At 35.0% G+C, this 27,927-nt stretch overlaps 1 protein-coding gene and 1 pseudogene across 7 annotated transcripts in view; both read left to right on the plus strand.

Annotated features, from left to right (window-relative positions):
- ldd (lipid droplet defective) overlaps positions 1-4,621 on the plus strand; it is a 149,734-nt gene extending 145,113 nt beyond the window's left edge. For all 7 annotated transcript variants that reach the window (XM_067784848.1, XM_067784844.1, XM_067784846.1 and 4 more), the window contains one exon: positions 77-4,621. In XM_067784848.1, coding sequence (XP_067640949.1) covers positions 77-349 — 273 coding nt within the window. In that variant the 3' untranslated portion in view covers positions 350-4,621. The remainder of the gene's footprint in view (positions 1-76) is intronic.
- Positions 4,622-10,531: 5,910 nt separating this feature from the next.
- LOC137251013 (peptide transporter family 1-like) lies at positions 10,532-26,329 on the plus strand (annotated as a pseudogene).
- The last annotated feature ends 1,598 nt before the right edge of the window (positions 26,330-27,927 follow it).

The raw sequence follows: 27,927 nt of genomic DNA on the forward strand, positions 1-27,927 counted from the left end.
TTTTCAATTTGCAACATTTTTTCAACACTTTTATAAAACATTTTATCTTTCTCTCGCTCACTCGTTCTTAATTTAGCTTGAGCCCGATATAATGGTGCCCAATCGCAATTACAAAACGCTTACCTTAACCGATTTATTTAACGAATTGAAAACGCTCTCAGAACAATACGAGCATCGTTTATACTATACAATAAGCCATTGCCGTCTGGATGCTGTATTTGAGCGCATTTTAGATTCCAGTGATAGGCCTTCTACATTCTCGAATGGTTGGGGTAAATCATCATCAATGGGTAGTCCATCAAGTGGTTACATACACAATGGTTATGTTGAAACAGAAACTGTCACATGACCGTTGAGCGCGTCCTTGCTGTCCATACAGACATCACAAACTAATTTAAAAAAAGAAATTAGCTGTGCTCTACTATGCTAAACTTAGCTAATTACCAATTAGAATTAACTGAGCTTAGAGCGACAGCAACGACTTTGGTACTTTAATCAGATATGTACATGAGTTTCGATATGTCTGCATAACAACTTGATTAATTGATATAAATATATGTATGTACTATATGTAAGGATTTTAGCTCTATTCTGTTTTTTTTTTTTTTTTAGTTTATAAGCTAAACAAACTGTGTGTGGGGAAAGCTAAGGATTTGGGCTCTAAATAGTAAATTTTATGTTCTATTATATATGTACTTAGATTTAATCAATATGTACTTAAATGTGTATAAATGTATTTATCTCCATGAAATATCTGGCAGAACAATAAGCTAACTAAAAGTTAACTATGAGTTGGGGGTCAATAACTTATCATGCGCATATAGTTTAGTAGTTCTTGTGGGTATTTATGCATTGTTAGAAGTCACAGCTTACTTCAGTACTAAAACGTAGCACATTCCTGAACGGTTATCGGAAATCACTTCTGAACCAACGAGATGAACCATTTCGCACGCCTCGATCTAAAGCGAGTTTAGTGAATTATTCCCGGTTTGCTGAGGTATGCAACTTGTTTCCATATTCGTTGCAATATTTAAAATACGCGGCTTAAAAATTATACTTTTCTCGCATCTAGGTTAGGTTAAATCTAAATTTTTTTTAATTTCGTTCGAGGTTCCAACACATTATTCAATTACCAGAGGTTTGTATGGCAGAGCTTTCACACTCCCAAATTTAAAAAAAATTGGAAGGGTTGCTTTTACGTAGTACGGAAAACGGGGAATCATTCAAATGCCCTTCAGAATTAGAAAACTACCTTTAGTAGTGATACTAATTTTGTAAATAACAACAGGGTTTGGGGAAATTTTTAATTTTTTTAATAAATATATTTTGAGTAATGTTAAAAATGTATATTGCTTTGATCGTCCCTTCAGCATTTGTTTGAAAAACGCTGAACTTCAGAAAATTATTAAAAAATACACTACCTCAAAATTTGTTTCACAAACACCCCATCTGAACATAGTTTCAAAACATTTTGACATAAGATAGGACGTTTATGAAAAACATTCCAAGATAAGGCGTTCTTCAACATAATTCTGATTTAGGGCGCTTTTAAGACAAATCCTGAAATCGGGAATTTTCGTAAAATATTCTGAGATATGGCGATTTCGAGCCGGCAGCCGACATAGCATACTTCCCTTAGCAAAAACAATAAACTGAAAAAAAAAAATGGCTGATTGTTTTGGAACTTTACATTGTGGCCTTGAAAGAAAAGTGAACTTATGTGCTGTCTTGCGACACAGGAATTAATTATTTATTTATTTTGAAACTTCGAAAATCTCTTTTCCGTTTAAGTATTCGTGTAATCTTTTCGGATAAACCGTTCGTTTTTAATACTTTGAACACGTTCGTTTGACTACGTCACGAGGACCAAATGTTCCAATTGAGTGTATAAGTGTTCCAAATATAAAAACGATTCCATAAATACTTTCATAAATAGAGAAAAATGTACCGAACATATGGAATGAATAAGTTAACATTCCAAATGAGTAAAACGTTTCGTTATAGAATTCATAATATTTATAATGCTATTTTTAAATGAGTCGATTTTCTTGTCTAGCTTTTGACGTACAACCATGAATTTAAATTTCGGTTCGTGTTTTGTATGTTCATAGCTTTAGTTTTCATGCAAATTTCCTTTGTTCAGCTCTAAGCATAGGTCCAGGTTTACTTAATAAATTTTCGAAAAAAGTAGTAATAAGGAATGGTGCAGTTCAGCTCGTATCCGGAAATTGTAAATTGTTTGCCTCCTATTTCTACTACTAAAATTTTTCTTACATTTGCGAAGAAACAACACAGTCAATGGATGTCAAGTCGATTTGAGACCAAGATGGCTGCAATTGTCAAACATTTTGTCAGTCGAGCAAACCTCTTGTGCATTGTGGATAAAACAAGTGTGATATCTTATCCATCAGCTGCCTGGCAGGATGTTCAATATGGCTACTTTAATGTGTTTTGGCAGCGTTTTGACGGGGTGTTCAATATGGCGGTGCATAGGCCCCGGCTATCTTCAGCGGGTAATGGAAAGAGATACAGCATGAGACAGCGATAGTCAATAAAAAAATCAGGTGATGAGAAGTTATCACACTTGTCTTATCCACAATGCTCTTGTGACTGAATCATGGTTCATGGTACATATATCGCCTGCTGAGTGGAGCTTTACTTTCTCGGCCTCTGTTTAGAGAACTAGAGAACACCCTACCGACCAACAAAAAAATATATATACATAATTAATTGAAAATGAAAATGCCACCACACGTTTATATGTATTAGCTTCACTTGTATACATCAAATATATCAAATAATTAAAAAAAAAATAAAAAAATTCCGCATACGCTTCGGTACCCATGTTGTTGTTGTAGCGATATGGACACTCCCCGAGCGCCTTGGGGAGTGGTATCGATGTTGTTGGTCCTTTCCCGGATGCAGATCCGTTACGTTCCGGCAATAAGCACCATTAAGATACTAGCCCGACCATATCGGGAACGATTTGGTATGACCACATGAAATCTTATAGATTATACCGCCCTTCCACCCCATAGATCCATATGGAAATTGGGGTTGTTGTTGTTGTTCTAGCGATAAGGACACTCCCTGCAGGCCTCGGTAGGTTCTGGTACCAAGCCCGACTATCTCGGGAACGATTTGTTATGACCACATGCGACTTTCTTGGCCATACCGCCCTCCCATCCCCTAGATCCCTGAGGAGTTCGGGGTCGCCAAAGGCTCGGCTGTTAATGAAGCACGATTCGTCACGGATAGGTGAGGTCGACAATTGGGTTTGGAGAAGCTATATATTGGCTGGCAACCTGAAAGGGTTGCACTACACAACCCCTTGAATATGGTATTTTAGTCGCCTATAACGACAGGCATACATACCGCGAGTATATTCTGACAGTGTACAGTGCCCTGTCAAAACTACAATGACCATTGATAGATGAGCCTTAGTGAACCCATTTATTTCAGCAAATCTCCTGTCATCCACTTCCGTCCAGAAGGATCTTGCTACCCTGCAAGAGGTGGTGTTTGCCAAACGCTTGCTGTGCTGACTTGAGGCTCATATATGCAAGACCACAGGTGGACAACGGAATATAGAAATCCTTACAGCAATATTCAGCCGGTTCATCAGTTGCCACAGAAGTTGATCACTCCAACTTTTTGATCTTCGTTTTTAGAATGCCCTCGATTGGGGGACTATCGCGGGTACTTTGTAATAGAGTTAAGTATTTGGGGAGGGCCAGTGGAAAAGAAAAAGGGCAAATGCATGCCGGCAACCGTCGCTTGTGTAAGTTTATCCCATGTCATGCACTCGATTGCTTACCGGGGAAAGGGACGCAAGTAAGGCAATAGACCGGTTTATTGCTTCGCGGAGGGACCAAAGTTGAGCAGGCAGATTGGTGGGATGTTCTGTCAGGAGTTCGATGTAAGCTAAAATTTTAAGCAGCTCATCCAAGCGGAAGTTGTTATCTAGATAATAGTACTACGGTTAGACATGTAAGTATTTACTCAGAAAGCCAAGCGACTATTTAAGCCTTGAGTTCAACTTTTGTGCAATTGAGGGTGGTCAGACAGTTTCCTGTGATTACCTAGGCCTACAATTCAAAGAACACGTGTCTCGTAAAAAGTGTTACTTTGCTGTCACACATTGTTAGTATGGCAACATTGCTAGAGTTGACAACCAGTTAATAACTGACTTTTTGTAGTTAACTAAAAATGAGTTAATCTTCGCAATCCCCCCAAAATAGTCAACTATTAGTCAGCTTGTTTTAAATTTTTGACAATTTTTTCATTGACGTATCGAAAGTTATCTTTATGTTTGTTTGTGTATGTATACGTAAGATTTTATTGGTTATCTTTGTCAATTCATTAAGTATGTACAATTACTTTAGTAGGGTGCATCACAATTTACCGGAGCTGTGCTCATAAATATTTTTTATAAAGAAAATTAATATTTTTTAAGATGTTTTTATGTTTGTGGAATCGCATTTTGTAAAAATTTGTTGTGAATTGTCCTGGAAGTAAAAAAAAAAACAATAAAAATAATTTTGCGACTATTTACAAATATTCCATATATTGCTTTTATATATATAAATATAACATTTAAATAATACATACATTTTAAAAATATTGTTTCGTTACTTCCTAATATCAAGATTTTGCCAGTTGGCGGAGGGAAGAAGCGGCTGTCGCGGCGCGCCTTGTTGGACGGCCATAACCGTTTAAACGGTTAAGCGCCAATTAAGAAAGTAAAGTGCGGCCTTTTATGCCAGTAAGAAAAAGAAAAATTATTTTAGGTCTGCCATTTTAAAAAACTCAGGATAAAGCCCAACGAACCTCTGAGTACCATAGTTTTATGGCATTATCCAGTATTTCGTTGTTCAACGTTTAAATTTCTATACCCCAATTAATTTCCACTTGCAGGTGGGTTTATTAAAGGAAATTATGTCAATTTTAAGACAACTATTTCTAATTAGCCACATTGAAGGCAAAATTTTTGCTTAAATTTTCTTTGTGAATTTAAGCTGCAGTTAAGGTCGGCTTAGTTTAGCCTTGCCTTTTGATAGTTTCAATTTTTAGTAGATAAAGTAGCAGGGTTATACGTTAGGCAACTTATATACTACAGTTTAACCACCCACTTAAAATAAGCACCTATATTTTTTACTTGTATCTACTCCTCTTATATATAAAACACATTCTTCTTCTACATATACTGCGTTAATAACGTAGGAATAAAGCAACGTAGAGAACTAAAAAAGGAACCAAAGAACATGATGTGGGCGTATTTCCTATTCACTGTCTGACACCAACTAACACATCGGTTGAATCCTCTGTATTATGCTTTTCTCTTTGACCAACGTCTTACCAAACAACATAGAACGATAGCAAGGTATTGAGAGAAACATTACTTTTACCAACTATATAGTAGAGCAGGGCCATTCATTTCATAGCACAATTGTGCCCTCTCAATTCACACGCATATGATTCGCTCTGTCGTCGTTAATTGAGTTAAGCCGGAGTGATTGGTGCCGTATGTCGTATCGCTGTATCCGTATCCCTAACGTAATCAGCTGTTTATCGTTACGACGGTAAACCAAAACCCAATTGGTTGGCTACGATAATAATCGATTGCATTGATTCTCATAAGGTTGGTCGAATCAGCTGTTAAAAGGTTACCGATACAGTTACCGATAAAGCACCAATGTCTCCAACTTTAAGCTGGAGTCATTGGTGACGTTTGTCGTATCGCTGTAGTCGTATCCCTAACGTAATCAGCTGTTTATCGTTACGACGGTAAACCAAAACCCAATTGGTTGGCTACGATACGGTTACGACTTTAGCGGCACCAATAATCGATTGCATTGATTCTCATAAGGTTGGTCGAATCAGCTGTTAAAAGGTTACCGATACGGTTACCGATAAAGCACCAATGTCTCCAGCTTTAGTCGTCGCTTGGCACTTGGCATAGCAACATCATTGGTGGCTATCGGCAGATTGTATCAAAATATGTATGAAAAATTGTGCGCCATACACATGCTTATTGTTAGCTCGTTGCTTACTAGTAAGCATTGTAAATTTTACCAAGTAGCGCAACTAACAGCTGATCGGTGAAAATTCGCACAGTTCTCGACTCAGTTTCAAAAAAAAACTTTAGATTAGTTAACCCAAATTTTAAAGTGAGATAATCCTTACGAATTTATGTATATAGAATATATAAGGCGTTTTTGTTGGTATTAAAACAATAGTTTTATTTATAATAAACCTTTTATAATTTTTTTTTTTTAACTTTGAAAAAACTCCGAACACCATTCCTTCATTATATGACATTCGACTGCCTAGTCCACTGCCTTCCACTCTATTCGCAACATAACCTCTATTTAAGCTGCCAAACTATATAGTAAACAATGCTAGTAAGCGACTAAATGAAAAATCAATTCACCCGCACGATCATCGCGACGATTGCGCGCTCACTAATACAAATGCACTTTCAGTTTTGAATGGCCCTGTAGTAGAGCATGTGGACTGTGGAGAGATTTTTTTTAACTATGCTGAAAAACATAACGGTAAAAAGTGATCTTTTCTACTCTATGGCGTAGTTACATTGCACTTAACTCATTTGGGCCTTTGAAAACATATATTTGTTTTTATTCCATTATTTTTCATTTTATATTGTATTTAAATATAATGCTTAGAATATATATATTAGAATGGGTCGATTTATTAACCGATATCGCGCCATCGATTTTTTGATAGGATTTGGGGTCAGGAAAAAAAGTTTCACTACGCATTACCAAACAAATAATTTTCGAGCCTGCGAAATTTCATTTTTTTTTTACTTTTTTCGACTTTGATTTTTAAGGGTTTTTTCATGACCTATTAAAAAAAATATTTGTTTGGGTATGCGTAGTGAAACTTTTTTTTTCTGACCCCAAATCCTATCGAAAAATCGATGGCGCGATATCGGTTAATAAATCGACCCATTCTAATATATATATATATTCTAAGTATTACATTTAAATACAATATACAATGAAAAATAACGGAATAAAAACAAATATATGTTTTCAAAGGCCCAAATGAGTTAAGTGCAATGTAACTACGCCATAGAGTAGAAAAGATCACTTTTTACCGTTATGTTTTTCAGCATAGTTAAAAAAAATCTCTCCACAGTCCACATGCTCTATTATATAGTTCGTAAAAGTAATGTTTCTCTCAATACCTTGCTATCGTTCTATGTTGTTTGGTTAAGACGTTGGTGAAAGAGAAAAGCATAATACAGAGGATTCAACCGATGTGTTAGTTGGTGTCAGACAGTGAATAGGAAATACGCTCACATCATGCTCTTTGGTTCCTTCTATTTGTTCTCTACGTTGCTTTATTCCTACGTTATTAACGAAGTATATGTAGAAGAAGAATGTGCTTTGTATATAAGAGGAGTAGATACAAGTAAAAAATATAGGTGCTTATTTTAAGTGGGTGGTTAAACTGTAGTATATAAGTTGCCTAGCGTATAACCCGGCTACTTTATCTATTAAAAATTTAAACGATCAAAAGGCAAGGCTAAACTAAGCCGACCTTAACTGCAGCTTAAATTCACAAAGAAAATTTAAGCAAAAATTTTGCCTTCAATGTGACTAATTAGAAATAGTTGTCTTAAAGAAAAATTTGATAACTACTTAGCGTTATAAAATACAATATAAATATATTCACAATTACCTTAGTAGTATGGTTTCATTTGACTTGAAAAAAGGTTCATTTGAAATGAAAAAAGTTTCATTTAAAATGAAAAAAAGTTCATTTGAAATGAAAATAGTTTCATTTGACTTGAAAAAAGTTTCATTTGACCTGAAAATGATATATTGTAATCAATTTTTATCTTATATATTTTTATCTTCCTTCAATTTTTTCCTTACTGCCGTTATCACAGCGCTGTAGATTCAAAATATCTTCCTAAAAATTGCCTTTGCTTTAATTTATAAAAAAGTTACTTTTCATGTAGTTTAATTACCTTCATTTTTTTCTAACCCATTAGAAGAAAAGCATTTGGTGTCAAAATACAATAAAACAACTACATTCATTTATAATTGCATGCGTTCAAAGGGTGTTTAATTGGAGGTATAAAATGTAATGGTAATGCGTTGTACATAATGCAGAAATAATGGTTGTACCGTATGAAACGTTTGAGGTAATATTCGTCGAAGTTAAGTTCAGCCGCTCCAGGATCAAATAGAAGGCCCACAAAACCCTTACTTATCAATAAAAAGATATTGTGCACATTCTGCTATAGTTCGAATTGCTGAACTGTCGAACAAACAACTCAAATGTTCAGTACAGCAAAATTTTCCTTATTTATAACACTACTATGTTAGCAGTACTTCACATTTAAATTAATCACGTACTTCACTTAAAACGTTTTAAAAACAACTGACTCACTTTTCCTCAGTTTGCGCTGCTGTTTTACTCCCAGTTTCATCGTTCGCCTATTTCTTCTAGGGTTTAGACCTTTGGCGAACAACCAACTCTAACACTTGCTTATTTACTTCTCTTTCTGCATCTCAAATTGGATTCGGCTATATTTATATATATATATATGTGTGGGTAATGTCATCTGAGCTCTTTGTTAATGGGTATATGTGCCGTCGTCGCTCTTAGCTGCTGTTTACATGTATGTGTGAGTTTTCTATTTCTTCTTCACTCTTGGCTGCTGTTTACATACAGATTCAAATAGTGACGGCAGTAGCGATGTCCATGTGGTAACGCTAACGGTAGGTATGTCTTATTTAAAGAGAAATCCGTATAGCTCACGAAACGGGCGAACCGTGGTGGTTCTGTGGCTGAAACTTGTCAGCTTCACAACATTGTAGTAGGACACATTCACCACTCACCACAGAAAATGTGTTTTCTACCACTGTCTGGTTTTATTATTTAATAATTATTTTTACTGTTTTTATGCAGCTAATCCGTTAAGAATTTTCACTTTTGTTCTCTAAGGCACACTTGCAGAACGGCAAGTTTATTTTAAAATTAAAATTATTTGAATTTTTTTAAATGTATGGAGTTTAACCCCTGATGTCAGGTTAACTCTGAGTTAAAAAGTTAACTTTTCGTTCTGCAAGTGGGCCTAAAACCCCAATCAGTGTATTTTTCAAGCTTAAATTATGTTAAAAACTGTATTAAAATTTGTGGTGTGGTGAAAGTGCTTTCCACTCATTTTCGCGCAAACAATATCTTTGTATTCTAAAGTCTATGAATCTGTTTGGTGATGTCATCGTATTATGGTATGTGTAATAACTAGTGGCTGCGAAGGATTAGTAATTCCCTCAGAGAACTTCGTTCTGGAGTCCTAGTGCTCCGGAGGTGTGTACTGAAGTTAGTCTTGGCTTTGTCATGATATCCAGTCAGATTGCGGGATGGTGTACTCCTCGGACACGCCTACTTTTGTTTGCTAGAGAGACTTAGTACTTCCCTCAGAAAGTTCGCCATAGAGTTCTAGCATTATTTAGCGGTGTACTGAAGTCAGCTTTTGCATTTGACTCGACAATCTAATCATCGAGCGGGGTAGGAGTACTCCTCGGCTACTCTGGGTAGAATGTTCACGTCACAAGCCACGCCTACTTGTATTTGCTAGGGAGCTTAAGACAGCAGTCTTAGCATTTTTTAGTTGTCTATTGAAGTCAGCCTTTGCATTTGACTCGGCATTCCAGTCAGAGAGCGGAAGAGGGGTACTTATCCTGTTTGACACAAAATATACATATTTGAGTTTATGTACTTTGTGTTTTAATCAGTATCGAATTTTGGAAAATTTGGTGGTGCCACGCCTTTATTAGGAAAGTTTTAAATTTGATTTAGCTCTGCAATTAGTTGAAGCAGGTACTCAATATTTATTATATAGGTTTTCTATATGAGAAAAATGACGTGGGTGCGCTAGAGGAGCAGGGGTTAGAATGGGAGTGGGAGCAGGAGTGAGAGTAGGTGCAGGAGCATGAGGAAGAGGGGGATCCCCCTGAGGTCAATGGAAGATGAGTTGAACAAGGATAATAAGGATAAATGCATGATAAAGTAGAAGAGAGTGGGGTAGAGAATGAAAAGTGCGGCTATTTATTTGAATGAAGGCAACAAATTTTCAGAGAGCGCGAAGTTTTTCGCGTACGATAGTGTGCAAATGAAACCTTTAGGAACTGATTCACTTAACTACTTCGTTGATGTTTAGCCATTTAATTGGTTATGACTATCCAACTAGCCGCCCAAGACGCTTCTTCGTTGTGCTCTTCGGTGTCCGCCGTCACCGACAGCTAGAGGCTCATAAAACCTTTAGAAACACCCTCTACTTACGCACCCTCTACGCACATCTTATATATTAGTATTTAAAGTAATTACTTCAAAGTTTTTATGAGGGTACTTAAGGTATTAATTTGTATTATGGTTGTATAGTGTGGAATTTGTCGAAATCATACAGGGGGCTTTTACGACTTTACGATAGCTAAATTTTGAGTTTTTTTTATACGCATATGCCAGCTTTTGGAACCTAAAAGAACAATCGGTTGATCGACCTTCACAGACTAAGACGTGCTCTCATGCGGCTAAGTTAATATCGAGAGATAGCAGTTCACTCTTCCTTATTACAACAATGCGGAAACGTGCTTATACGAAAAAGTAAATGCGTAGTAAATAGGAGTTGTGTGATAGCAAAGATAAAAATAAGAAAGCATATGCAGCATTATAAGAGCGTCAATTCAAACTGCGAGGAAACATGAATGTAGAAAATGGTAAAAAAATATTTAATATAACATCAGTATTAAAATATTAAAAAAATGTATATACAATGTGTCCGTCAGATCAATTAGATCAAAAATTAGGCGTACAGATTCAATAATTCACAAAATTTAGAAAAAAGGCCGTTGCACGAGATTACATTGCCTGCATTGTTTCTATGCTCAGGAGTGGGGTGGTCCAACTTTGGGCGCGGCTACGGGTAATGACTACCAGGAGCACCTCACATGGTGTCATGATGTCGCCTCTCTACTAGAAATTACAGAAATCCTCGAAACTTTCTGAACAAAAAGTGCGGAGACGACTTTGTGACAGCGATCACTGGTAAATTCCTCCCAAACATTATTGAGACCATAGAAATAGCACCTTCGGAATTTTAGTATGGGAATGGCAAAGCAGGCTGGATGTGAACCCAATAAAAATGGTGCTTACACAGAGAGATAAGTTAAGCGCCGGGAGCATATTGTACCTGCATAAGGATCTACGGTAAGAGCTGGGACTGCCTCCGCATAGCCTCCGTGCCGTGTATAGTAGATCCAAGCAAGGCATTTACAGCCAAGTCATCAGTGACAAGCTTTGAATTATCCCCGGTCACGCGGATCTCTTAGTCCCTTTGGGGGAAAACTTAACCGTCCTATAGGGCTGTAGGAAATTCCATTGAGTTCCGCTGATCATCTGAGATTTCCTCTCGTGTAAATGAGCGATATCCTTCTGGCCGGCAAAAACCCTTTTTGTGGTAGCAGCATAAAGGTTGGTGAGCTGGAGTCAGCGAGTAATTTAATGTTTTACTGTCTTCCTTTTGCCAGCACTTGCCGAAATTATTTCCATCTCAGCTCACTTGGATCTGCGCGGGATTTATCCCAGGCTGCCCATCAGCTTTATTCGAAGCTACATCGTTGCCGTTATCTTACGTGGTATCACAAAGAGGTTTCGCTTACTTGGTCATGTTATGCGAATGACGAAGACGATCCCTCATTAGCGAAACAGGGATAGCTGGCACAAATGCTCTCCCTAGGAAGATGCGCGTCACCCAGGCTCAACTTCGTTCTGGGTACTGTAAGAGGTTAAACTCTTACATATACAGAATCAACCCCGAGAAACCTAATGTATGTCCCGCTTGCAATGTGTCCCCACATGACAAAACCATCTCTTTAATTGCAATTTGAACCAACACCTCTAACACCCCTCTTACTCTGGTTCACCCCTGTTGAACCACCAAGTTTCCTTGTACTCCCATTAGAGGATATTGAGGACGATTTGTGATCGGTCGCGCCTATTAGATGGCGCGAAGCACTGCTACAATAACAACAGAATGCGAAAATTCTAGTTGAACTAATACATTTTTGTAGAAATCTCTTGTAAAATGTTGGTACTACTCACGTACGCTCTTTTTTTTTAAATAAGTTATAGAGCACCGTTCCAAATTTTAATGCTCAAAAATAAGCGAACAGAGCTTATGTTTCCTCTTTTTGGCAGATATGAACTTTTCGTATTACGGCGAACAATCAAATAATCCCCGAACTGGCAATAATATCCTAGCGGCCTTTGAAGATCATAGTAGGGGAGCAGGCTCGAATTCATCAGAGGCCGAGGCACAAGAGAAGGTACGTAAAAACAAGTGAATATGTTTCGTGCATTTTATGATTTTCCAGCTGGAAATTTTAAAGCTTAATTTCATTTCATGAACGAATGCTCCAAGGGCACCCCTACCATTTTCGACCTTTTATAGTTGCAGTAAATTTTTCTATTTTCTACATATTTTTAGAAATTACCCTATCCAAAATCTGCTGTCATAGTGATATGCGATGAGTTCAACCAAAGCTTTTTCTTCTCTGCTGTGAGAGGTAAGTACTATTTTGAAAAACTTAGTAGTAATCTCAGTAATTTATGAACACATTTGTATGTATCTCTAAAGCAGCTAAGTTTATTCATAAGTGCATACATTCGGTTTTGGAAATTTTATTTGTTTAAGCAACTTTGCGCTCACATTGATCTAAGTACTTACATTACCTCTTTATTCTACAGGCCTTCTTGTATTGTACCTCACCCATCAGATCGGTCTAAGCAGTGACACCGCAACCATCATCTTCCACACTTATATAATGACAGCATATCTCCTAAGCATCATAGGCGCAATCATTTCGGACAGTTGGCTTGGAAAATTTAAAACAATCTCTTATTGTTATGTAATATATGGTATCGGTGGTACATTAATTACAATTAGTACGATTCCACTATTCAACATGGCAGCATTATCGCTGACTATAAGCGGTTTGGCATTGATTGCTGTAGGTGCGGGAGCAGAATCATCATGCATAGCGCCTTTTGGTGGTGATCAATTCAAGGTACCTGAGCAGCTAAAACAATTGACCACATTCTTCTCTATATATTATTTTGTTCACAATGCTGGTTCGTTGCTTTCATATACAATTACACCAATTTTCCGCGAGAGTTTTCAATGCTTCGGCGAAAAAGAATGTTATCTCTTAGCGTTTGGTGTTGCAAATGCACTTGTGGTTACATCTATGAGTGAGTATTTAAAAGTAGTGATTATATATATATGTATGTGTTACACCTTCACTGCGCATAACAAAAAATGAGATCAGTATCGGGCGAACCGTGGAGCGAACGTGGTAGAGTTGTGTTTTTTCATTCATTTCAGAGATTCGGATCTTTCGTTCTTTTTCTAATGAACGAACAGGTTGTTCTTTTTGTTCATCTGTTCCTTTTTTTTCAAGCAAATTTGTTCACTGCTGCTTACACCCACGAAAAAAGTCAACAAGTATAGATGGGGTGTGTATGCAGCAATGCTTTGTGTAGGTATATTTAAATGTGTTATGAATATATAAGTTAATATAAATTATTGTATCCTTTGTTAAGGTTACTAAAAAAATAATTTTTTTGGGTCTCAAGACCTTTATTATTATTTATTCACTAAATTAATTATTGGTCGTAAGACATTACTTTCTTACTCACTAATTAAAACTAAACGTTTACAATTAACTGCTTACAACTGACTTAAAAATGGTAAATTAGTTCTAAATATAACTTAATTCTACCTGTGCCAGCATTATTTCGTTCGGCGCATGGCGGATGTTGTTCCCAATTCAATTCCGGATGTCGTTCACAATATTTGTGTTTTTGCTGATCAGGCGTCTGGGCCTTTTCCTGTTTGCTTCAAAATTATTATTAAGTATTTTGAGCCATCAACTTGCGTATTGCTGACTAAGCTCTTTACGTTAGCGTCAGCTCGAATGTTGACTTAGTTGGTGCTAACTTATATATACATATGTATAATTAACTTCAAAAAAATTACAGATTTCGGAAGATCCAGGAAATTGAAAGAGTACAGACACAAATTGTAAATATGAACTTTTCAAGTTTAATAAATGCAATAATTAGTTTCTTACAAAACATGTTTTTCATAAATAGTCCACACATATCTTTTTGTAGCAGTGCCACACATACATATCTTTAGTGTAAGTGGCATCATCGACATTCGTGTTCACTGGAAATTCTACGTACATTTGTATGTATGATTTTATAATGTTCGCGAACGAGAAGAGAGAAAGAACTAAAAGAACAAATAGAACTGAAATCGAAGATCTAGTTCACTTGTTCAGTTGAGAGACCCGGTCAATTGAACAAGTTCAGAACGAAACGACCCAACTCTAGAACGTGACCGTTGTTCGTTTACGCACATTGGTTTATAATTTATTATTCACTGCAGAGCTATGTATGTTGTATTATCAAATATTATCGAAAATAAAGATGTTGCTGGCGCAAACTTCGGTGGAAAGCAGCGGAGCGTAACAAAATTCTAGTAGGTCACTTTCACCACACCAAAAACTTTAACACAATTTTTAACATAATTTAAGCACAGAAATACACTGATTGTTGTTTTAGAGAATAAAAGTTAAAATTCGGAACACATTAGCTGAATAAAAAGTGTACAAGTAATTGTTAAATAACAAATACAGACAGTGGTAGTTTAACAAATTCTGCTGTGGTAAGTGGTGAATGTGACCTACTAGAATTTTGTGAAGCTTGCTTCACACAATTTTTCGTCCCTGCAACATCTTTATTTTCGAGAATATTTGGTATTATGTCGTTTTCGCGTAGTGTGAAACCAGAGAATTTAAACACAATGAGAAGGCGTTTTTGCTAGATTCCAACTTTTTTGCATGTGAACACGTCTTGCACTTCACCACACACAATCCAATTTCAATGTTAACCAGTTAACAGCAGAAAATTCTCTGTCAACAGTTTCAGCTGGTGTATAAATTCTCTGGATTTTCTCTTAATATGATTTCTTTGTGGGAATATAGGTATTTAGTAGGATTAATTAAATTTAAATTTTATTACTTGTAGCAGAGAATTTAAACACAATGAGAAGGCGTTATTTTGGCATCCACTGCTTACGATCCATTTGCATGTGTCACGTCTTGCACTTCACCACTATTCCCCAAATTCATGTTAACTTAACAGGGTGCAAGACGTAACAGAAAATTCTCTTAACGATTTCCTCTGTTCGTCTGTTACCAAAAAATCTCTGATCAGAGCAAATATATTGGAAATTTGAATTCTCTGATTTTTTGTAAATAAATTATGATGGTTGGAAGGTTGAAGTCTTCGGCACGGCCGAAGACAGTCCTGTCCTGACTTGTTTTTTTTTTATATTCAAAGTGTGAATTTGAATCTGTGCCTATGATTCAGGGAAAAACAAAAACAAAAGTGCTACAAGTGTATTTTGACAAGTATAAAATACATTATTCAGTCAACAAATATAGTCAAAAAAGATTCAGAAAGCTGAATTAAAAATTATTATAAATTTTTGATCTCCTAAAGTAAACACATTTGATTCAAATATGATTCCAAAATGTGGTTGAAAAAATATATTCAGTGTTTGATCATCTAAAGTATTCATATTTGATTATTTCTTTTGTTCAATTGTATGGTAACTCATTATTTTGTCAGAAAGAGTAATCAAATTATATTGATATGTAGGAAAATTGAAAATTTAATCACCTAAATGGTGAGTGGGTATAAACAAACCTAGATTGGTATATATGTACACACATATATTCCGAAACTAAAGATCAGCCTACACCCCCATTTCCCACCCACTTCATTGATACCAATATATCCATGCATAAGCTAACAAATGTTTGTACATTCACATGTTCAAATAAAAGACAAACTGTTTCAATCAACCACTTCCAACAAAAATTATTCTTACGCACAAGCATATGTACAAATATATGTTCATATGTAAGCTAAGAAATATTTTTATATTCGCATGTTGACAAAGAAAACAAAATTCACTTCAACCATCCATCTAACCATACGCACAAGCACACATACATATGTACATATGTATGCTCATGTTTTGTATGTAAATCATAAAATCCTGAAAACTAGCTTCCTCTTGATTTTTCATTCATAAATTCTTCTTCTTAAGTTGTCCAAATTGATGATAGAATTTTGCAATTCGGCAACATGGCATTTGATAAAATCGTCAAAAGACAAATTTTTGCGATTTTATAAATTCCAACTTCAATGCATATTGGGGGTATTCATTATGACGAGCATAACTACTTTCATAACCCCCCACTTTTCCTTTGAAATAATACCAAACTATTTATAAGCCTGTATGAAAGTACTAATATGGTAGTAAAAAATGCAAATAAACATGTACAGATATTGCCTAGTAAATGTCCACTAACATATTAGCAATATAATCTAAAAATTTCCATCCATTGTTCATATAAATTATTGCAAATAATTTTCTCATATCCTGAATTGCCGAGTTGTCACAGCTTATGGACATTTTTATTTGCTATTTGAAACCCCTTATCATATTCTGCCGAAAAATTGTTCGCGCAGTCACGCAGCCAAATTTGCAGCAACTGTGTTGCAGTTGCTACATAAGAGTGGTGTTTTACCCGTTTCTGGCCCGAATTCGTACTGTGACGTCATACTGTATATGCTGACTTGTTTATCACATGTCAGTACGAAGTAAGAATTTTACATTATTTTCATAGATAAAAATTAATATATGGGAGCGGCGAAATAAATTAAAGTCATTTTGCGAAGAAATATAACATTATTTCGCAAAAGAGCAATAAATTCGTTTATTTTAATTTTATAATAAATTCCCCTTTTAGCTGTGAGTTATTAAAGGTATAAACGGCAACACTTTTAACCACCGACGACACATAATTTGGCTCGTTCCTATTGTATTTCGTCGGCTAATTGCTACGAGCATTGATATTTACATATACATGGCCGTATACGCGGATTGCCATAATTGATTTGGTCGCTTCATAACGCGGAAAGCGACAAGTTGTTTTATTAATAACTTACGCCACTGCCACAGCATCAAAGCGACCAAGCTTTTTATACATGTCTGCCTTTAATTGGAGTATTATTGAATATGTATATATGTATGTACATTTGTACTTTTTTGCTTTGGTTTGTATTTTCATACATATATATTCAATGATACAATGCTCAACATCTGATCAACAGGCACATGTCTTTTGTGTATTGTTGGTCTTATTTACATATTTAAGGGTTGATTTGAGGCAGGTCAAATGTATTTAAGTTTGACTTGGCTTATCAAACCTGCCTTTGAAAATAAACAAGTACATAGGTACTTACATCATTGTACTGAATAACACATATAAAATGCTTTAGGAAATTTCTTTATAGGTACCTCTCCTCCCACCCATAGTCCAAATAATAACTAAATAATTTTTTATTAATTCAATTGTTATCAAATATTTTATTTATTTCAATTTTTCAATTTATTAATAATTCATACTTCATGGTTAATATGCATACATTTTATGCAAATTAACGTTTTATAAATATGCAATGGATTTCGTGTGCACAGAAATTCCAAGTGTGCAAATGCCGTCGGCAAAACACTATTTGCATGCATATTTCAATTTGCATACATTTTCCTAACATTTTAATTTATTAACAAAAAGGGATGGGATAATTCATAAATGTATGATTAATTTACATACATTTCATGAAAGGGCATATTTTGGGTATATAAATAGGTTTTTGTTTGTAAAGAAATAAGCAAAATTTCTGCAATTTGCATCAACATAAAACAAGCAAATATATTGCTATTATTATATTAATTAAGTTCAAATTCATATTAAATCATAAAACAAGCAAATATATTGCTACAAGTAATAAAATTTAAATTTAATTAATCCTACTAAATACCTATATTCCCACAAAGAAATCATATTAAGAGAAAATCCAGAGAATTTATACACCAGCTGAAACTGTTGACAGAGAATTTTCTGCTGTTAACTGGTTAACATTGAAATTGGATTGTGTGTGGTGAAGTGCAAGACGAGTTCACATGCAAAAAAGTTGGAATCTAGCAAAAACGCCTTCTCATTGTGTTTAAATTCTCTGCTTGTAGCAATATATTTGCTTGTTTTATGATTTAATATGAATTTGAACTTAATTAATATAATAATAGCAATATATTTGCTTGTTTTATGTTGATGCAAATTGCAGAAATTTTGCTTATTTCTTTACAAACAAAAACCTATTTATATACCCAAAATATGCCCTTTCATGAAATGTATGTAAATTAATCATACATTTATGAATTATCCCATCCCTTTTTGTTAATAAATTAAAATGTTAGGAAAATGTATGCAAATTGAAATATGCATGCAAATAGTGTTTTGCCGACGGCATTTGCACACTTGGAATTTCTGTGCACACGAAATCCATTGCATATTTATAAAACGTTAATTTGCATAAAATGTATGCATATTAACCATGAAGTATGAATTATTAATAAATTGAAAAATTGAAATAAATAAAATATTTGATAACAATTGAATTAATAAAAAATTATTTAGTTATTATTTGGACTATGGGTGGGAGGGGAGGTACCTATAAAGAAATTTCCTAAAGCATTTTATATGTGTTATTCAGTACAATGATGTAAGTACCTATGTACTTGAATATTTTCAAAGGCAGGTTTGATAAGCCAAGTCAAACTTAAATACATTTGACCTGCCTCAAATCAACCCTTAAATATGTAAATAAGACCAACAATACACAAAAGACATGTGCCTGTTGATCAGATGTTGAGCATTGTATCATTGAATATATATGTATGAAAATACAAACCAAAGCAAAAAAGTACAAATGTACATACATATATACATATTCAATAATACTCCAATTAAAGGCAGACATGTATAAAAAGCTTGGTCGCTTTGATGCTGTGGCAGTGGCGTAAGTTATTAATAAAACAACTTGTCGCTTTCCGCGTTATGAAGCGACCAAATCAATTATGGCAATCCGCGTATACGGCCATGTATATGTAAATATCAATGCTCGTAGCAATTAGCCGACGAAATACAATAGGAACGAGCCAAATTATGTGTCGTCGGTGGTTAAAAGTGTTGCCGTTTATACCTTTAATAACTCACAGCTAAAAGGGGAATTTATTATAAAATTAAAATAAACGAATTTATTGCTCTTTTGCGAAATAATGTTATATTTCTTCGCAAAATGACTTTAATTTATTTCGCCGCTCCCATATATTAATTTTTATCTATGAAAATAATGTAAAATTCTTACTTCGTACTGACATGTGATAAACAAGTCAGCATATACAGTATGACGTCACAGTACGAATTCGGGCCAGAAACGGGTAAAACACCACTCTTATGTAGCAACTGCAACACAGTTGCTGCAAATTTGGCTGCGTGACTGCGCGAACAATTTTTCGGCAGAATATGATAAGGGGTTTCAAATAGCAAATAAAAATGTCCATAAGCTGTGACAACTCGGCAATTCAGGATATGAGAAAATTATTTGCAATAATTTATATGAACAATGGATGGAAATTTTTAGATTATATTGCTAATATGTTAGTGGACATTTACTAGGCAATATCTGTACATGTTTATTTGCATTTTTTACTACCATATTAGTACTTTCATACAGGCTTATAAATAGTTTGGTATTATTTCAAAGGAAAAGTGGGGGGTTATGAAAGTAGTTATGCTCGTCATAATGAATACCCCCAATATGCATTGAAGTTGGAATTTATAAAATCGCAAAAATTTGTCTTTTGACGATTTTATCAAATGCCATGTTGCCAAATTGCAAAATTCTATCATCAATTTGGACAACTTAAGAAGAAGAATTTATGAATGAAAAATCAAGAGGAAGCTAGTTTTCAGGATTTTATGATTTACATACAAAACATGAGCATACATATGTAAATATGTATGTGTGCTTGTGCGTATGGTTAGATGGATGGTTGAAGTGAATTTTGTTTTCTTTGTCAACATGCGAATATAAAAATATTTCTTAGCTTACATATGAACATATATTTGTACATATGCTTGTGCGTAAGAATAATTTTTGTTGGAAGTGGTTGATTGAAACAGTTTGTCTTTTATTTGAACATGTGAATGTACAAACATTTGTTAGCTTATGCATGGATATATTGGTATCAATGAAGTGGGTGGGAAATGGGGGTGTAGGCTGATCTTTAGTTTAGGAATATATGTGTGTACATATATACCAATCTAGGTTTGTTTATACCCACCAACCATTTGGGTGATTAAATTTTCAATTTCCCTACATGTCAATATAATTTGATTACTCTTTCTGACAAAATAATGAGTTACCATACAATTGAACAAAAGAAATAATCAAATATGAATACTTTAGATGATCAAACACTGAATATATTTTTTCAACCACATTTTGGAATCATATTTGAATCAAATGTGTTTACTTTAGGAGATCATAAATTTATAATAATTTTTAATTCAGCTTTCTGAATCTTTTTTGACTATATTTGTTGACTGAATAATGTATTTTATACTTGTCAAAATATTTCTTTACATCGGAGCTGCTCAACCCCTATACACTTGTAGCACTTTTGTTTTTGTTTTGCCCTGAATCATAGGCACAGATTCAAATTCACACTTTGAATATAAAAAAAAACAAGTAAGGACAGGACTGTCTTCGTCTGTGCCGAAGACTTCAACCTTCCAATCATCATAATTTATTTACAAAAAATCAGAAAATTAAATTTGCAATATACTTGCTCTGATCAGAGAATTTTTTGGTAACAGACGAACAGAGAAAATCGGTAAGAGAATTTTCTGTTACGTCTTGCACCCTGTTAAGTTAACATGAATTTGGGGAATAGTGGTGAAGTGCAAGACGTGTCACATGCAAATGGATCGTAAGCAGTGGATGCCAAAAAAACGCCTTCTCATTGTGTTTAAATTCTCTGGTTTCATAAAACTATGCAGGTAAACGAAAGTCTACTACATCTGCCTCGTTACTCACTTCCAATCGGCCTTGCTACAGCCTAGTGTCCTTTAGGCTTTTTTGTCTAACAACATCATTTGCGCCTGATTTATCTGTTATTTTGCTTCCCATAGCCTTATTATCTCGAAATCCACCAATGTGAAATATTTCAGTAATCTGTAATTTGTAACCGCAAAAACGGTGCCCAAAGGTTAAGGGAGTTTGATGTATATACACACATATATCACTATACTCCAATACAGGCACCTTTCCTTACAGGCACTCTCAAACCTTCTTTAATCTCCTCTAACAATAGACATCTCTGGAAATGTTTAACGTCTGAGGCATGTACGGCTGGCCCTAGACCAATACAATAAGCGAATGCTTCTCTCAAACTGTTTGTCGCTGTAAATATATCAAGAGATTTGACTGGAGAGATTCTTCATCTGAAGAGTGTTTGTTCACAGAATGTGGATAGGGCGATGTTCTTTGGCAGCTATCTTTTGTCCAGTCTTCCACCTTTTCTGTATTTCCAGAAAAAATTTCGAAGCCAACTTTTAACGGTTTATAGTGCTGTGAATCGCACTTCGCACTAAGCAACCTGTTCTAATAAATATATCAATTATATTCCACATTCTATACCTTTTAGTTATATTTGTATTAGCGAGTTCATTATACGAGAAAAAGACGCCAGCAGGAAATATGGTCGCATTGGTCAGCAAAACTATTGGTGTAGGTGTACATTCATCTAATTATTACTTTTTTCTTAAAGAACTAACCACATGCACTGTTTATCTAATTAGAATGCCATTTCTACCAGATGGAAGGAGAAAAAGACCAATCCACGCGAACATTGGTTAGATTACGCAGAGAAAAAATATGATCGTCAAGTGATTGAGGATACAAAGGTGTTTGTTGTTGCGTGTTTCAGTGCTCTTTTTACCGCTGCCAGTTTTTTGGGCACTCTTTGAACAGCAAGGCTCTCGCTGGACAATTCAAGCAACTCATACGAACGGCGATATGGGATCGTGGGATATTAAGCCAGATCAAATGCAATTGTTAAGCCCTTTGCTCTTTCTAGTGTTCGTGCCTCTATATGATATCGCAATCTATCCGTTCTTAAGTTTGTTCGGTATTCGTCGTCCATTGCAAAAGCTGACGTTCGGTGGCATTTTAGCAGGTCTAGCTTTTATAATATCGGGATTGGTAGAATTGAAGTTGGAGGTGAGTTAAAGCGATTATAGAACAAGTAAAGGTGTCGGGTGTAACTTCAATTGTACATTTCATTTCAAATAAATTTCTTTTCTACATAACACGTGTCACCGCCCGTTTAAAAAAAAATGCCTCCACAATTCAATTACAATAAAACTTGATAAATGAAATATCATTGATTAAAAACTATTTTTTGCTTAGTTATAGCTTACTATTCTAGTCAACGACCCTTTTAGACTTGTTTTATATCTAAGTTGAAGGAGTCTTCAACCGATTCCGTCCATTTTTACTAGAAATATTTTCTGCTATAAGGAAAATACAATTACACACACAATTTTGTTACGACATGTAAATTTTTCTTCGAGTTATGGCTTCCGAAACATTGAAAATTGCTTAGTCATAAAAGGGGCGGTGCTACGCCCCTGGTATATTAACTTTGGTCCGATGTTTGTAGCGTTGAGAAATATAGAAGATAGACTCACTATTAAGTATACCGAATTGATCAGGGCGACGAACTGAGTTGATATAGCCATGTTCGTCTGTCCGTCCGTCTGTCTGTTTGAACGCAAACTATTCCCTCAAATTTTGAGATATCTCAATGAAATTTGGCACAAGAATGTATTTTTGTATTATATTAGACATTTGTCGGATCCGGTAGGATCGGACCACTATAACACATATCTCCCATACAACCGATCGTTCAGATAAGACGAGTTTGGTCATTCCTGCCGCAATTTAGAAAGTATAAACGTGAAACTCGGTGATATATATTTTAATATATCATAGAAGATATCCTAAAAAAATCACTTTGATCAGAGCTATATATAGTTATATCCCATACAACCGATCGTTCAGATAGAAAGATTTTTGGCCATTTCTCCCTTAATTTAGAAAGTATAAACGTGAAACTCGGTGATATATATTTTAATATATCATAGAAGATTTTCTGAAAAAATCACTTTGATCGGAGCTATATATAGTATATATCCCATATAAGCGATCGTTCAGATAGAAAGACTTTTAGCCATTTCTTCCTTAATTTCCAATATAAAAACGTTAAACTTGGTGATATGTATTCTAATAGACCATAGAAGATTTCCTGAAAAAATCACTTTGATCGGAGCTATATGTATAGAGTATATACCCATACAACCGATCGTTCAGATAGAAAGATTTTTGGCCATTTCTCCCTTAGTTTCTAATATAAAAACGTGAAACTTGGTGATATATGTATATTCTAATATATCGTTACGAATATTAGCAATACTAAGGGGTACTGTCATCTCTAAGCCGATGCTAAGCAGTGACTGTATGCACGTCAATAATTCAATCATTATGTCTACACATATGTACGTACACGCAGCGGAGAAGCAACGCACAAACATCTTATCTCAGATATGCAGTTATAATTGTGGAAGTGTCGCTCACAAATACACGCGCATGTGAGAGAAATTATAAAAATTGTGCATCTGTAGTTTTAGCTGAGAAACTTATAGCAGATAACCAACTAGTAGATTCTAGAACAGAACCGCCTAGAAATGTCAACGAAGAAACCAAACACTATAAAAGGCAGCAACAGTAGAGGTGCGAGAGTCAGTTTCGATTAAGCATGCTATCTGTCGAGAAATAGAAGTTTTATTTTGAAAGTACTTGAATAAAGGCCATTTTGCAGTATTAAATATTGGAGTTATTTATTCAACAGTTTAGCGATACGAACGTTAGTAGAAGGTTGCAAATAAGAGGAATTGCACTAAGGGCTTCATTCTGTATTGTGAACGATAGCTCAGACGAGCGATTCGCCTCCAAACGATTACGTCTAGCAATGGTATTTTTTATCATTTTCGTTCGGTTTTTTCGTTTCTTACTTTATTTTAAGCAGGAAGGCGAAAGCACTTGTCAAATGAAATTTTGCTATCGTTTAACATAGTTCAAATACACTAGCGATTCATCTCTGAGGCGAAACGAACGTTCGTTTCGTAATAGAGAATGAGGCCCTAAATTCGTTACAATATCGTAGAAGATTTCCTGTAAAAATCATTTCGATCAGAGCTATATATAATATATGTATATCCCATACAACCGATAGTTCAGATAAGGGGGTTTTTTGCCATTTTTTATTTTATATTTATCTTAAAAATCGTTTAGGTATGTACATCTGTTACCTATATATTTCTTATCTTATACATCCGATTATTTGGAGATTACGAACGGGATAAGATTATTGTTCAGCCCCATTCATGAAAGGTATGAAGTCTTCGGCACAGCCGAGGACAGTCCCGTCCTTACTTGTTTTTAATTTGAAGTTTTTCCTATTTATTGTTATAAATCCACTTGGGAAATAAAATACCATTGATATAAAGCTCTTTTTTTGCAAAGATATAGCTTATTTTATTTGTCCACGACCCTTTTAAAAATTTTTTATATAAAAGTGGGCGTGGTCCTTAACCGATTTCGTTATTTTTTCTTTAAAGCATTCCTTATAGTAAAGGCAACCTCTTTGCCGAATTTTGTTACGATCGATTTAACGAATTTTGATTTATGATTAATAGTATTTGTAAAATTGATTTTATCACAAGTAGGCGGTGCCAAGCCCATTTTAACACAATTTTTAAAATTTTTATCAGGAGTCTCAATATCAGTCCACACGTTAAATTTCAACATTCTAGGTCTATTATTTACTAAATAATCAGGTTTTTTGTCTTTTCCAAAATGTTATTTATATAAAAAGTGGGCGTGGTTATCATCCGATTTCGCTCAGGCCGAGCTTCTCTTCCGATTCGCGCCGTGCTCCTTCAAACTTTTCCTTAAAATTGGCGGACGGGACCTTTATGTTTCACGCCGACTCTATTTCGTCATTTTCGGTGGATTTTATAGATATGAAGGAAGTTTTTGTTTTGGAACACTTGGCATGAAAAGCCCCATATATAAATTCGAAGATGAACGAACAACTATTAGTTTCCAAAACAGGATTGAATCTGTTTGCAAGAAAATATAAAATATATAAAAATCATTTAACGGAAAGGCGTTTTTATATTCTGTATTTTATAGCAAACATATCCAACATTGCCATCGAAAGGAATTGCTCAACTTCGTGTATACAATGGCGAACTTTGTGATTATTCGATAACTACTAATTTCGCTGACTTAAGTTTCGATGTCAATTCCCTAGACAAGTATATAAACAAAAGTATCAACACCGAATCATCTAACGGTATAAATATACAGTTCCAATTCAATGAAAAAGCTGGTGCAACTTGTGCACTTCTGCCGAATCATAATTGCCTTCTAAAATCTGAAAAGTCGTATTACATGATTTTAAATTCGAAAAACACCACACACCCTGTAATATGCGCTGAAGATGAAATAGCGAAACCTAGTCGTGGTTTTCCGCTCGTACGAGTGTTAGCGAATGTTGATTCCAGTCGAATGATTCAATGGCAAAACAGTAAAGGTTCCGTTGAACACACAGAACAAGCTTATCAACAAAGCTTAACGAAACTCAACTCTGATACCTATCTGCTATTGGTTGATAACGTTGAAATTGACATGGTAAAGTTCGAAGTTGGTGGCATTTACACAATATTAATAGCAGAGGAATCGTCAAGGCCATATCATTGTCAAGTTGTAACTGTAACAGAACCAAATTCAGTGCCGATTCTTTGGCTTATTCCACAATATGTTGTTATGACTCTTGGGCAGGTGACATTTATTGTGACCGGGACTGAATTTTCATACACTGAAGCGCCACTATCTATGAAAACAGTATTGCAAGGTTGCTGGCTACTAACAAGATGTTTTGGAAATCTAATCGTGATTATTATTGCTGAGTTGTCAATCTATGATTCGCAAGCTTCCGAGTTCTTTTTATTCGCTGGCCTTATGTTTGCTGATATGATTGTATTCATGTTTGCTGCTTACCTCTATAAGCCGAATAATTATGGAATTAACAGCGAACTGAAATCAATGAAAATGGATAAACAGAGTAAAATTGAAGATGTTAATTGATTATAAGAAAAGTTATCTCTTAATAAAAAAATTGTATTTGATCTGTATATATTTTTTTATTCAATAACTTCAGCTAGCAGGGAACAAATGAGGACTGAATAGATTTTTAATACGTTGGTTGTCTGAGTATCACCAGTGATTCCAATAGCAGTCGTTCTCTGTATGTCAGTGGCTCAGCGGTGATATATCATTCTAGGTATATATATATATTATATATATAGTATATGAGAGCAGGTGACCCTTTTTTTTTCCATCAGTAGTATAGCAAGAACGTAATCTACAGATGATTCTAAGAAAAATTGCTGAAAACACCATAGCACTAAGTCCGATTTCGAGTCCCACACTTTTCCAAATTAGATATTTTGCCATATGAATGTAGGGTTTGGCCAAAAAATCTTCATAGCTTCTGATAGGATTATAGGAAAAATATCATATTGGGCTTACTTTAAAGGTATTTTAGTACACTTCAGAATATGTATTAATATCTTATAGTTTTGAATTTTAGTAGAGATGTCAGGCTTTAATTATGAGAAATTAGCATGTTGTTGTTGTTGTTGTATCAGTGCTTCGGCCCACCTAACAGGTGCGACCGATCACAAATTGTCATCAATATCCTCTAACGGGAGTCCAAGGAAACTTGCTGTTTCAACAGGGGTGGACCATAATGAAAGGGGTGTTAGAGGCGTTGGTTCCACATTACAGTTAAAGAGATGGTTGGTGTCATGTGGGGATTGATTCTGGATAGGAAAGAGTTTAACCTGTTACAGTATCCAGAACGAAGTTGAGCTAGAGTGACTCGCGTTTCCCTGGGGAGTATGCGTTCCTCTTCCGCAAGTTTTGGGTACTGTTCTTTGATTACTGGATTCATCAGGCAATTCCCGGCATAAAGGTCCAACGCCTGTCGGTGATTATGCCAGGTTTCGCGAGGCGAAAAAACTGGAGAGATCAGGGAGGTAGCCGTTTATTCTGTTGCAAAGCTCATCGATCTGTGGGACTGGCCCTGTGGCCATTACTGTGCAGTCATCGGCGTAGGAAACGATAGTAACTCTTTCTGGTGGCGAAGGTAGCTTACATATGTAGAAATTAAACAAAAGTGGGGATAGGACACCACCCTGTGGAACCCTGTTTAATTTTTCTTAGCCTAAAATAAACTTTTAACTACCTTATTATCATTTTTAACAAATTTCTTATGGACATTTTTTTTACAGCTTTTTGCATTTATATTTAAAATGGATGAGCCAAATCCTTCGACATCATCTGAATCCACTTTATCACATATAATTGCACACGATATTATTGCATTTGGTTTATCAAGTGAATTAAATAATATAAATTCACCGTCTAGTCGTGAAATTTTAAGATTTTGTTTTAATTGATCATTCAAAATAAATGTTTTCGCATAAAAATTTAACTCCTCATGTAATCGATAAAGTGGTTGAAATTTGGAATAAACTGAATATGCAACTAATTGATAGACGTAGTATTCTAAGAAAACTATTAACTGGAAACTATCGCGAAAGCATTAAACACAGATAAAATTCAAGAATTGACAGCATGACAAATGAATTATTTTACATTGGAAAATATAAATGCAAGTTAAAAACAACAGAATGCTCATGTGTT

Source organism: Eurosta solidaginis, chromosome 4 (assembly GCF_040869045.1).
Source record: "Eurosta solidaginis isolate ZX-2024a chromosome 4, ASM4086904v1, whole genome shotgun sequence".
NCBI classification, from domain to species: Eukaryota; Metazoa; Arthropoda; class Insecta; order Diptera; family Tephritidae; genus Eurosta; species Eurosta solidaginis.